The 13,081-nt window shown below is 39.4% G+C and overlaps 1 protein-coding gene across 1 annotated transcript in view; it reads left to right on the top strand.

The window, feature by feature from the left end:
• The window catches only part of RHOBTB3 (Rho related BTB domain containing 3), a 63,586-nt gene that overhangs the window by 41,461 nt on the left and 9,044 nt on the right, over positions 1 to 13,081 (top strand). The window contains exons 9-10 of the mRNA XM_007978923.3: positions 7,209 to 7,382; positions 10,678 to 10,844. Coding sequence (XP_007977114.1) covers positions 7,209 to 7,382; positions 10,678 to 10,844 — 341 coding nt within the window. The remainder of the gene's footprint in view (positions 1 to 7,208; positions 7,383 to 10,677; positions 10,845 to 13,081) is intronic.

Below are 13,081 nucleotides of genomic sequence, written 5' to 3'. Positions count from 1 at the left end.
AGGCAGGATCTGGCAGCAGCTTCTCTAAAGTCAGCTGTAGGCCAGGCACACCAGCTCCTAAGAACTGGGGTGGGGAGGGGAGCTGTAGACAGCAGCAGTGTTGTTTCCTCAGGATGGGCCTCAATTCCAGCCTTGGCTTTGTGTCCTGACCAGTGTGTCTGTGGGCAAGTCACCTGACATTTCTTGTCTTCAAGTCTCGTTTGTGAAGTGAAGAGGGTGACGAACCATACAGATTCTAAAAGGTTCTTTTTAGTTGTGTAACTAATAGGCATCCTTCTTTGATTCTCCTTGCACTACTTGCAGGGTAGCAGTGAGAAAACTAAGAAGAAACTTTGAGTTAGAAGTTGAGTGAATTCTTGCTCCTTTCATGGTTAAAATATGTGACCACCAGCCCGTTGAATGGAATGGAGCGTGTTTGAATTCTCCTCCCTGTGGTCACTCTGGCAGCCGGCTCAGCTTACTAGGGCCATTTCTCTAATGTACCTTTGGAATTCTTCCACAATGTATAGGGAGAAGTAGAAAAACCAGAGGCGTTCTGAGTGAGGAAAGAAGCAGATGACTCAGCAGATCAGCAATCTCCTTCATTTCCTTGAACAGCAAATAGTTGAATTTCATGAAGAAACTTTAATTTTTTTCTGATTATGAAAGTCTTATATGATGGTTTTAACCAACTGTGCAGAGAATGATCACACTTATAGACAATGTCTGTTTTGTTCATAGGTGAATTTAAAAGGTCAGGAAAGATATATTCCATATTGTGAACAGTGGTCATGTTTAGAAACTGAAATGGGCATGGTGATTAGAAAAATGTTGGCCAGGCGCGGTGGCTCAAGGGCCGGGCGCGGTGGCTCAAGCCTGTAATCCCAGCACTTTGGGAGGCCGAGACGGGCGGATCACGAGGTCAGGAGATCGAGACCATCCTGGCTAACACAGTGAAACCCCGTCTCTACTAAAAACACAAAAAAATTAGCCGGGCGAGGTGGCGGGCGCCTGTAGTCCCCGCTACTTGGGAGGCTGAGGCAGGAGAATGGCGTGAACCCGGGAGGCGGAGCTTGCAGTGAGCTGAGATCCGGCCACTGCACTCCAGCCCGGGCAATAGAGCAAGACTCCGTCTCAAAAAAAAAAATAAAAATAAAATAAAAAAAGAAAAATGTTATAAGTGCCCATTGTAGGACAGTCAGATAATATATAATGATGCAAAAAATAAAAAATAAAAATCACCCATAATCCTATGCCTCAATAACAATCACAGTTTGATTTTGGCAAAAATCCCTCAAGTCAGTTTTCCTCTGCTTAGAAAAAGGGGCTGGGAAAATAGATACTGTCTACCCAATTGTGTGTCTTTTATTTTTAAACTTGTGTCTTAAGCATTTTATACTGGATTAAAAACCCCTTTTTAACATTTTTAATATAGGTGTAAATTTTAACTATTTTAACTATAGATGTAAATGTAGGTATCTCCTTTATTTTCACTTTTAGAAATAACAGCTGCATTGAAGATTTAATGTAAATATCTCACTCTGAAATTGGGATTATGTCCTTAGAATAGTTTCCTTGTCAAAGAATAGGAACATCTGTAAGACATCATAGATGCTATGAAATTGTATGTGTCCAGAATGATTGTACTAATTTACATTCCCATCGGCAGTGTATGAAAGCGCTTGTTTTCATACAAACAAATCCTTGTCAGCATGAAGTATGCTTACATCTTAATTTTTCTTGCAAATTTGATACAACTGTGTGTTTTTAATATTCTAATCTAGAATCAAGAAGTTCAGACTGTGCAAATCAAAATCCAAATCTCCTCTGATCCATTGAATCTTTTAGTATTGAGACATTTGTATTACATATATATATGATAGCATTGACTCTGGCAGCAACTCTACTAGAGATTATATATGTAAATCTCAAGTCTTGAAACAGTATTGTATTTTGGTATTGGTATTCACAACCCTACTTGCCACATGATAGTGGAGCTGAGATTTGCACCTTAACTCAAAGGCGAGCATGAGAGTGCTTAAAACACCTGGTTAGTGCACCTAGAAAAATTAGATTGATTTCAGAATGGCACAGTCATAACTGTTGCTCTATTTAAAGTCAAGTTGCATTCTCTCATGTATCCTATTTTACATTCTTATCATTATCTGAAAATTTATAAAGGTTGAGTACCCTTAATCTAAAACCCTAAAATCCAAAATATCCTAAAATCCAAGATTTTTTGAGTGCTGATATGTGCTCAAAGAAAATGCTCATTGGAGCATTTTGGATTTGGGATTTTCGGATTAGAGATGCTAAACTATTAAGGAGATTAGAAATGCTAAACTATTAAGAATGTGTATATATATATGTACTATTAAATATTCTTAATAATATATATATACACACACATATATATATCTATCTCTATATATATATATTTATCAAATTTTCCAAAATCTAAAATAAAATGGAAGCCTTGAAACATCTCTGGTCCCAAGCATTTCAGATAAGGGATACTCAACCTATGCCAGGCATGAAGGTTTGCTTTTTAGATCATGTTAATGCCTCTCAGTGTGACAGCCTTTGGTCTCTATGGTTTTGAATTGTAGTTAAATTATTAACAGACAGCTAAATTTTAATGTCACTCTGAAAAATGAATGTCTAATTTTGGGGGCTATAAATAGGAATAGCAATTGGAAGTGTGAAAGTACTTCTAACTTTATCAGTGATGTGTAATTCAAATGTTTTGCACCAAACCAAAAAAAAAATTGGAAAGGAAAATATTTTTATATTTTAAATTTATTTATGTCGAACTTAAGACAGACCCTGAAAGTAAGGATTGGGTAACCAGTCTCAAATCTTAATTATAAACTTTTTTTTAAGTTACAGTGCAGTCTTCAGATAAATTTACAATTTTTTTTTTTGCTATACACTTTACTTAAAATATGATGCAAAATACACACTTCAAAAGATTCATAGTTGTGAAATAATTCACACTGGAATGTAACTTTAATATCAGTACAAATTTATGTGAAGTAATTGGAATAATAATTTAAAAATTAGATGAGTATCCATTTAAATGTATTGTTTTGGCTGGGCATGGAGACTCATGGCTGTAATCCCAGTGCTTTTGGAGGCCAAGGTGGGTGGATCACCTGAGGTCGGGAGTTCAAGACCAGCCTGGCCAACGTGGTGAAACCCCATCTCTACTAAAAATACAAAAATCAGCCGGGCAAGGTGGCACATGCCTATAATCCCAGCTACCCGGAAGGCTGAGGCACAAGAATCGCTTGAACCCGGGAAGCAGAGGAAGCTGTGAGCTAAGGTCACACCACTGTACTCTAGCCAGAAGACAGTAAGACTCTGTCTCAAAAAGTAAAATTTTTAAAAAATGTAATTTATTTTATAATTATATTTTGTAATTATTTCACACAATAATAATAAATCTGAAGTCACACATACTAAGTCTTTGGCTTCTTTACTCCAGTTTTGAGCATGAATATTAACCTCATGAGATGTTTAAGGAAAACTAAATGAGAATGGAATCTATGGAACAATTTAGACCAGAACTGATATACTGAGGCACCTTGATGAGGTGGTGGTAGTGCCATGGGTCAGAAAGACCTGGTTAAGATCTTTGCTTGGATGCATACTTACTATGTAGGTTTGACTATGTTACTTTACATTTCTGCTTTTTTTTTTTTTTTTTTGCCTATAAAATAGGGATACTAATTTCTACCTTGTGGTGTGGTCATGGGGGTTGAGATAGTGCATACAAAGGACAAGCAGAGGCTTCACCTGCAGACTCCACTCCCCTTCACCTGCAATGGCAGCTAGTTTAGTACTGGTGGATCGCTGTACTTTTTCCTGCTGAACCCACGTTCCGCAGCCAGTCTTTCTTTTAAAGTGTCCCAGGCCTTCACCAAAAACTGGCTGAAATTAGCCTACGATAGAAAATGGGATACCATCCCTCTAATAGGTGATCATCAAATATATATTTTCTTTACCACTCCCAATTTGTTGTTTTGGCGTGTGGGGGAAAAAAAACACACACAGTTACTATAGCAGTTCTAAAGTCAGTCTTGGTAAGTATTTAGAGAGGTACGGATGTACTTTTGACATGAGTCTGTGTCACATGAAGAGTTCTTTAGAAAATTACATTCCTTCCCCATTTACTTAGCTAGTATATGTTCTGAATCTCCCTTGAGCTAGATAGGTATCCTTTTTTAGCAATGAAACTAAAAACAGTTGTAAAAATTTCACTTTTGAAACCTGGAAAGTAGTATGAAGAAAGTGTGACAAATTTAGTATTTTATTTTAGTAAACAGTGGAAACAAAGATTCTTGATAATCTCTGTAAAGTGACTAGAAAACTTGGGCTTTTCATTTTTATTTCACTCTTGTAGTTCTTTTCCTTAGAAAAAAATTCTTAAAATTGTAACATCAAATGAATACTACAAAGAGAAGATAGTTTGGCCTTGACAGGTTAAAGGAACATGATTATCTTTTAACTAGAAAATGCTGTCTTCTATTTCCTTAAGTAATTTCTTTACCTGTATCCTATTGCCAGTTAGTACGTAAACCACATTATGTTCCTTCAGCATATTTTTATATACAGTGTTGAAAGATCTAACCATACTAAGGTACTGTATTACAGTTTCACAACAGAACAATTTATAACATCAAAACAGTAGTTTAAAGAGGTGAAAAACTGAAGTTGATGTTTTCTTAACAGGAAGTGTAATCGTTTTCCAAACTAAATTCCAATATTGAAATAGGCTTAAAAATGCTTTAAGGTACAGTTGTCGACCAGGTGCAGGGGCTCACGCCAGTAATGCCAGCAATTTGAGAGGCTGAAGTGGGCGCATCACTTGAAGCCAGGAGTTCAAGACCAGCCTGGCCACCACAGCAAAACCCTGTCTCTAGTGAAAATACAAAAAAATTTAGCCAGGCATAGTAACGCAGGCCTGTAATCTCAGCTGCTCGGAGGCTGAGGCATGAGAATCATTTGAACCAGGGAGGCGGAGGTTGTGATGAGAGATTGTGCTGCTGTACTCCAGCCTGGACAACAAAGCAAGACTCTGTCTCAAAAAAGAAAAAAGAAAAGAAAAAAGGTACAGTTGTTCCTTGATGTCCATGGGGGATTGGTTGCAAGGACCTCCTGCAGACGCCCAGATCTGCTATGCTCAAGTTCATGATATTAAATGGCTTAGTATTTACATGTAACCTATGCATATCCTCTTGCATATACCTAAAATCGTCTCTAGATTACTTATAATATCTAACACAATGTAAATGTTATATAAATAGTTGTTATACTGTATTGTTTAGGGAATAATGACAATTTTTTTAAAATTTTGGGTATGTTCAATACAGTTGCAGGGTTTTTTTCTGAATATTTTCCACTCTCTGTTGGTTCAGTCTGTGGATGTGGAACCCATGGATTCGGAGAGCTAACTGTACTGAGTGTTTTGTTGCTGGGTTTTGCAACTCTGTTATAACCACATTATCAACAGAAAATTTCTGTTAAAATTTCAAGGTTACTTATCAAATTCTACCCCCATCAACCATCTACTTGGTATTTTTTGGTAGATCTTAAATCCCTGTGCTTACCCCAAGTTATAGATCATCCAGTTTATTTAAGTCATGCTTCTAATTATTAAAAAAATAGTGCCCTATTTATCTTTAACATTTTAAAACCTTACAATTACAAGTGAAATGGCATTACCTGTTTGTATTCTTTATTAACTGCTGCACACAGATATAGCCAGCATGCTTTAATTATGGAAACTGGTCCTTCCCGGTGGAGGGACATTGTCACAGTGAGGCAAGGAGGGGAGTGTGCCTGCCGGGAGGTGAGTGTTGACTGGGCGGGAGGGCTTCACGAGTTACTTCCCTGCTCCTCGGGTAGTTGTAGCCGTGCAAATCGCAGTGCCAAGCAGTAGACGCAAAGCTGGCAGTGCCAGGTGTTGCTTGTAGATCCTCAGTGATTATTGGCTTTGGAAAAAGCCACTGGGCTTAGATATAACTCTTTTTCTTCTTTCCTGAGTCAGGAAATGGTTTGCTTGGATTTAAAAGGGATGAAGAACCCAATAATTGTAAATGCTTTAGAGAAGACTATATAACCCTGATAAGTATTAGATTTTGGAGATATGTCGGTAAACTCTTGGGCAGGGCTGAGTGGTTTGGTTGGAGAGTTACTTTCTGGAATGCGACAGCTTTGTCACCCACACTGGCTGTGGTGTCTTCCATGAAAGTAAAAACTGCTCCAAAGCAGAGGTAGCTTTGTCTTCCTCCTCTTTGTATCTTCAATTCCAAATGCAATGATTGGCACATGCTGATGCTCAGTGATAATCTGTTGAAGTGATCCAGGCTGAACTGAAGACTGGCAGTGTGTATTCGTGGTTTCCTAAGGTGGTACAAGTGGAGAGCCCTGGCCACCTGTGGCCCTATCCAGCGCTGCCTTTGTGTGGTGCAGCAGTAGCTACAAAGCCTAGCAAGCTTTTCCTAGAGAGTCAGTTCAGTTCAGTGTGTTCAGTGAGCAGTATGGGCTGAGAGGGCCCTCATAATTCAATGTAGCGCTGGCTCTCCCAGCAGCAGGCATTGGTCATGTGAGAGAATGGTTGCCTGGGGAAGTAGTGTGCTGGCTGGGGAGACTGCAGGGATTAAGGTCATCCTCTTCCAGATTTTTGTTAAGTCTGAAATGCTGTCCTTGGCTCCACGAGAGATCCTCTTGCTATTCCTACTGTGGTGTATGGACTGCTTATGGTTTACTTCTTACAGTTTCTCGTTTCAGATAAGGGGAAGCGTGGCCAAGATGGTTCTGTGAGTCAGGCCCAGAAGGGTAGTGGGGTTGTTTTCTTGGGAAGCACATGGGCACGGGTAGTATTATTAATATTTCAAGCCAATTGGAAAGGATTGATGTTTCATTATAAAAATGTGAAGCAAAATATTTCGTTTCAGTGTTTCTATTTCTGGAAATACAAACCAAGTGACAAATAGTTGTCTGACTTGCGAATTGTTGGTTTCAAGGTCAACATCTGAACTTTCTTTATTGCTCCCTTTAAAATTAAGAAGTTTCTGGATTAATGGTAGTTATCACTCCCAAATTTAGATTCTGCATATCAGCCTAGCTGTCCCTAATGTAGTAGTCTAATTAGAAGGAAAATTGCTGGAATAACCCTGCAGGTTTATTTCACTTGTTTCTTGTTTCCCTTTTGAACCTTTCAGGTACGACAGTGCCAGCCCACAGGGCCATCCTGGTGGCCCGTTGTGAAGTGATGGCAGCCATGTTTAATGGTAATTACATGGAAGCTAAGAGTGTCCTGATTCCCGTTTATGGTGTTTCCAAAGAGACTTTCTTGTCATTTTTAGAATACCTGTACACAGACTCCTGCTGCCCAGGTTAGCAATACAAATGTTGGTAGTATCTTATAATTGTTTCTTTCCTTGCCACCCATTTTGTTAAATTGCGTTCTATGAAATCTATTTTCATTTAAGATTTATAAGTTGACATCATGGAATGTACTAAGCAGTTAGAGGTGGTGCTGGAACAACAACGAATTTTCATTCAGTTCAAGTGGAGGTGCAGTGATTGGGTGCCTTTCATGGATCTCCAATGCCGGCCCAAGTTCACATGTCCCAGCCAGCACCTACAGCATGGGGATCACTGTAGGCACCCGGAAATGAAGGTGTCTTGTGGTACCCATGGCTACTCTAATTCTAGAGATTGGGGCAGATTGTTACTTGAAGCACTGTCTCATCCACAAGAAGAGGAGGGTTGTGCAACTGCTTTGATGGCTGTGACTTCTGATTGGGTCACTTCTAAGGACTTTCAATATTCTGAGACTTTTTTGGTCTTCTTTCTGGCCCAGAGGATGTGGGATTTGTAAAGGCCTCCTTCTGACTTCTGCTAAAGTCAGAAACTCCTCAAACTGACTTCTCTGAAAACTTTTCTTGAGATGTTTAGAATGCCCAGTGGACTATAGGATTCATTTCCAAATTCACTGACCAAGGACTGTCTTTGACCAGGAACCAAACATCTGTGGCAGCTCTAGGTTGGAACAGATCCAGCAGGGTTCTTCTAGCTGGAGGCACTTGAAGAAATAGCAAAATTTTTTCTACAGGCCTGGAGCCTTGCTTGGGATGCTGGCAGGGAAGCCCTCTGTGAGTAGTCTTCAGCCTTTGGCCACCAGATGGCTCCCATCACAAGCACAAGTAGATTCGGCCCCGTGGAGCTCAGTTCTGGAGCCTGAGACCTTGATTAGAAAATCTGGTCAAGCACCCTAATAAAAATAAAAAGCACACACACATTTCAGGCCAGACCCCTCTTCAGATTCACTGCTTTAATTTTAGAATGGAAAGGTTTCTTACATTAGGTATTGAAATAAGTTTTAAACAAGTCATGAGCCCTCTAGTGAAAGATTTTAGAAGTTCAAAAAGAAGCGAATTTATTTGTTTTGATTAAATTAATTCTGGTCTTGCAGCTTGCTGTAGAGTATTTTGGAGCCAGTTACAGTTGTTTCTGTCAGTGTTAAAGACTGACTTATCGCCAGGTGCGGTGGCTCATGCCTGTAATCCTAGCACTTTGGAAGGCTGAGACGAGCAGATCACCTGAAGTCAGGAGTTCAAGAACAGCCTGACCAACATGGTGAAACCCTGTCTCTACTAAAAATACAAAAATTAGCTGGGTGTCACGACGTGCGCCTGTAATCCCAGCTACGCGGGAGGCAGAGGCAGGAGAATCGCCTGAACCTGTGAGGCAGTGGTTGCAGTGAGCCAAGATGGTGCCACCACACTCCAGCCTGGGTGACACAGTGAGACTCTGTCTCAAAAAGAGACTGACTTATTATTTTTGCCTAATAAAAGTGAAAGCATTGGTTCTTTTTGGAAATAAAACTTATTGTTTATTATTTCATTGTTGGCAAATTTGTATATAAAATTTTAAAATTGACCAGATTTGAAATAATAGGAAAATCTGATTTTCAGTCATCCTCTCACTCAAGTAATTGAAATTGCTAATATTAAGTTTTACCTTTTGCTAATTAGAAAAAATTACAGAGGAAAGCAGTAATAATGATAGGATTTTTTTTTAAATTGGCAAAAATGTGTTAGGGAAAAATGAGTCACAATGAATAATCGAAAAGTTAAGCCAGATACTGGAATCTATGCATTGGGAAGATCACAGAAGACAGGTAATGTTATTATGTTAAATATTCACCATACACAGTGTTCTTGGTTCCATAGCTACAAAAGAATGTGAGAAATGTAAGAATGTAAGGTGGGATAAGAACGAGAATTACATGAAAAACCAGATTTCTAGGGAAGTATTGAATTGAGTGGTTGCCAGGGGCTGGGGAAAGGGGAAAACAGGGAGTTAGTGTTTAATGGGTGCAGAGTTTCAGTGTGGGAAGAAGAAACATGTTCTGGTGGTGATGACTGCATAGCAGTGTGAATATGCTTCGTGCCAATGAATCATATACTTAAAAATGGTTAAAATGGGCCGGGTGTGGTGGCTCAAGCCTGTAATCCCAGCACTTTGGGAGGCCGAGGCGGGTGGATCACAAGGTCAGGAGATCAAGACCATCCTGGCTAACACGGTGAAACCCTGTCTTTACTAAGAATACAAAAAAATTATCTGGGCTTGGTGGCGGGCGCCTGTAGTCCCGGCTACCCGGGAGGCTGAGGCAGGAGAATGGTGTGAACCCGGGAGGCGGAGCTTGCAGTGAGCCAAGATCGCGCCACTGCACTCCAGCCTGGGCAACAGAGCAAGACTCCGTCTCAAAAAAAAAAAAAAAGGCTAAAATGGTAAATTTCATGTTATGTTTATTTTATCACAATAAAAGCAAAACAACAGACCAACCAACCACCCTGAAGACTAAAGTCAAGAAAAAAAATGGCAAAGATCTAGTCCTGGAATTAATTTTTAAGGGCAATTATAGAGTCACCTTTTCTGAAGAATTAAAAAAAAAAAAAAGAAGAATAGGTTCCGTTCTGCGTATGAAGGCTTAAACATGGATTCTTTTTATTATTTTATTTTATTTTTATTTTTATTTTCTTGAGATGGAGTATCGCTCTGTCACCCAGGCTGCAGTGCAGTGGCACAATGTCGGCTCACTGCGACCTTCGCCTCCCAGGTTCTAGTGATTCTCCTGCCTCAGCCTCCCTAGTAGCTGGGACTACAGGAACCCGCCACCACACCTGGCTAATTTTTTTGTATTTTTAGTAGAGACAGGGTTTCACCATGTTGGCCAGAATGGTCTTGATCTCGACCTCATGATCTGCCCACCTCGGCCTCCCAAAGTGCTGGGATTACAGGTGTGAACCACTGAGCCCGGCCTTCTTTTTAAAATGGAATAATAGGCTGGGTGTGGTGGCTCACATATGTAATCCCAGCACTTTGGGAGGCCAAGGTGGGAGGATCATTTGAGCTCAGGAGTTCAAGACCAACCTGGGCAACATAGTGAGACCTGTCTCTACAAAAAAAAAAAAGAAAAAAAGATAAAATGGAGTAAACGTGCAGAATGCTGGCTCCCTTGAGGCTTTTCCTAAGTATTCTATTCTATGGCGGATGATACGGCCAGCATGTTTTTTTAATTGTTGTTTTTTTGGGGGGGTGTGTGTGTGTGTGTGTGTGTGTTTAGGTCATTAAAGAAACGGTTTTATCATCCACTTTATCTCATGTCCCTTTTCTCATCAGCTGGCATATTCCAGGCCATGTGTCTCCTGATCTGTGCCGAGATGTACCAAGTGTCCAGACTGCAGCACATCTGTGAGCTGTTCATCATTACCCAGCTGCAGAGCATGCCAAGCAGGGAACTGGCATCCATGAACCTTGATATAGTTGACCTGCTCAAAAAGGCCAAGGTAATTGACTCTGGGTATCTGACAGCCTAATTTTTTATAAAATAGTTTTTAAATTATACTATTTTAAAATTTCTCCTTTTTAAGCATACATTAATACTAGTCTTAGTTTGGAAGTTTGGCGAATGAGGCTAAAGTGCCTTCACAACAGTTTGTCTGGCTAGATAATTTTGAAGCATTAGGGTTTGTGCACAGTCCCTTTATAAGGAGGCAAAATGTCCAGACATGGAATTTTTTTAACTAAATAGTGGCCCGTAGCAAAGTCATTTGAATGTGGTGCTATACTGTGTCACATAGGCATTGTAGGAAATAGAATTTACATTGAATTTCCCCAAACAATCACATCTTCAGGTTCCTAAAAGGAAAATGACAGAATTGGCCCATATATACTGATAGCGATGGTTAAGTTAAACTCATTTACTTCTTCATTTTTTCATCATATAATGAACATGTTTTGAAGTTTCAGTTGTATGTAGGAGATACTGGTGTGCCTCATTTATCCTTGCAGAATGCCTTTTGTTTTCATGTCTCACTATTAGCAGTCACTGCTGTATATATACATGCTTCTTCTCGGCCTCTTGTAAGCTCAGAGTCTTTTGTTTTCAATAATTGTATCATTACTGATTTTAGAGAATGGGGGTTGGGGGGTTACATAATTAAGTTAATTTTAAGTCACTGCAGTTACAGAGACCCTAAATTATGAATTGGAGCCAGGTCTGTAAATAAACTAGGACTACTGTGTTGAAATCTACTTCCCAAACCCCTAGATGTGCTCACGGTCAAAAACCTGCCAAATCCTCCCTTCCCACTTTCTTTCATTCCTGGAAGCAGAAAAGCTTATTCAGATGGGCCATCCTACCGTTGGCCATTCTGCCATTCCATCCACTGCCCCAGACAGTTTCAGGACTTGTGGTGGTTATGGCATACTCTTGTGTACTCAACTTGTGGTAAGCTGAGCCCTCTAGGTTTTTTTCACAGGAATATATTTGTTCCGTCACTACAGAGTGTCAGTCATTCTTGAAATACTATCTGGCATCCAACATATCTATACCTATCAACTTTGACATCCAGGGTTACAAAAGCATGACAACTTTTGTCTCCATCCACATTGCTAAAATGGAGCCGCATGATGGGGCAAATTGCAGATCTGTCACAGCTGAATGCTTGCCTCCAAGCTGAGACGAATTCATTCATCAACACTTCTGTTTATAGAAGGGAATGTATTTAAAGCATTTAGGTCTTCTCCTGCTATCTCCTTAACTATTTTGGACTTCATTCCTCTCATAATCAAGTCTTACGATCACCTGTATTTAATATTAGGGATAACAACAAATTTAAAAATTGAGTAACACGGATCTCTCTTTGTAATATATTTACATTCATCTCATGATAAATAAATAGCTCCCCTCCAAATTTAGTTTACAGGTTTTTAAATTCTTTCTAGTAGTTCCACAATCTCAGTTCATTTTTGATGTATCATTTTCATACTATTCTAACAAGTTGTTCATACTTTTTAAAAAATTGGACACAAGGTTATTTTTCCTTATCTTTTAGTATCCTCTTAAATCGTTTATGTATAAGAGAACTTCCCATGTGGTCCCATTGATTTCTTGAGGTGCCTCTCCTCTCTGCCCCCCTACATTTGGTTCCTCATCAGAATCATTTTTGATTGCACTGTCAGAAATTCTTGACTGGTTTTCCCTGATTTTGTGGTTTCTGACTCTGTGATTGTCTTTATCTTTTCCCCTTGAATTTAAAACAATCTAAGATACCAGCTCATTTTGAATTTGGTTTCTGAAGACTTTTTATTTTCTAAGATTATGCCTAAATTTACCAGTTTTCCTTTATTCTTTTCCTGGTGGTTCCTAATTTGGCAGTTGTGAATTCCAGATAACAGAAGTTTTCTTCCCAAGTTTTCTTTGAAGTTCCTGGTTTGAGGTTTCACTTCACCAGCCAGTTCACCCTGTTGGTCAGAATTTGGTTAACTTTTCTCTTGCCATTTCTCTGACTTTTAGGAGTGAAATTGTCTTTTAGCAGAATTAGACTCCCAGTAGCTCTCCAAATAATCAAAATTTCTGATCACTCTGCCAGTTTTGTACTGTGTGTCAGGAAATATCATTCATACTTTCTTAGATAGATGAGCAGTGTGGGTATTCTCTCACTTCTCTGTCCATTTTCCCCTAACCTCTCTCAGATCTCTACCATGATTTACCTTCAGGTTTCCATCAAGGAGGACTCTT

The sequence above is a fragment of the Chlorocebus sabaeus genome, chromosome 4, assembly GCF_047675955.1.
Source record: "Chlorocebus sabaeus isolate Y175 chromosome 4, mChlSab1.0.hap1, whole genome shotgun sequence".
Lineage (NCBI taxonomy): Eukaryota > Metazoa > Chordata > Mammalia > Primates > Cercopithecidae > Chlorocebus > Chlorocebus sabaeus.
The sequence above is the reverse complement of the archived record's forward strand: the minus strand, read 5'-3'. Positions and strand labels throughout refer to the sequence as shown.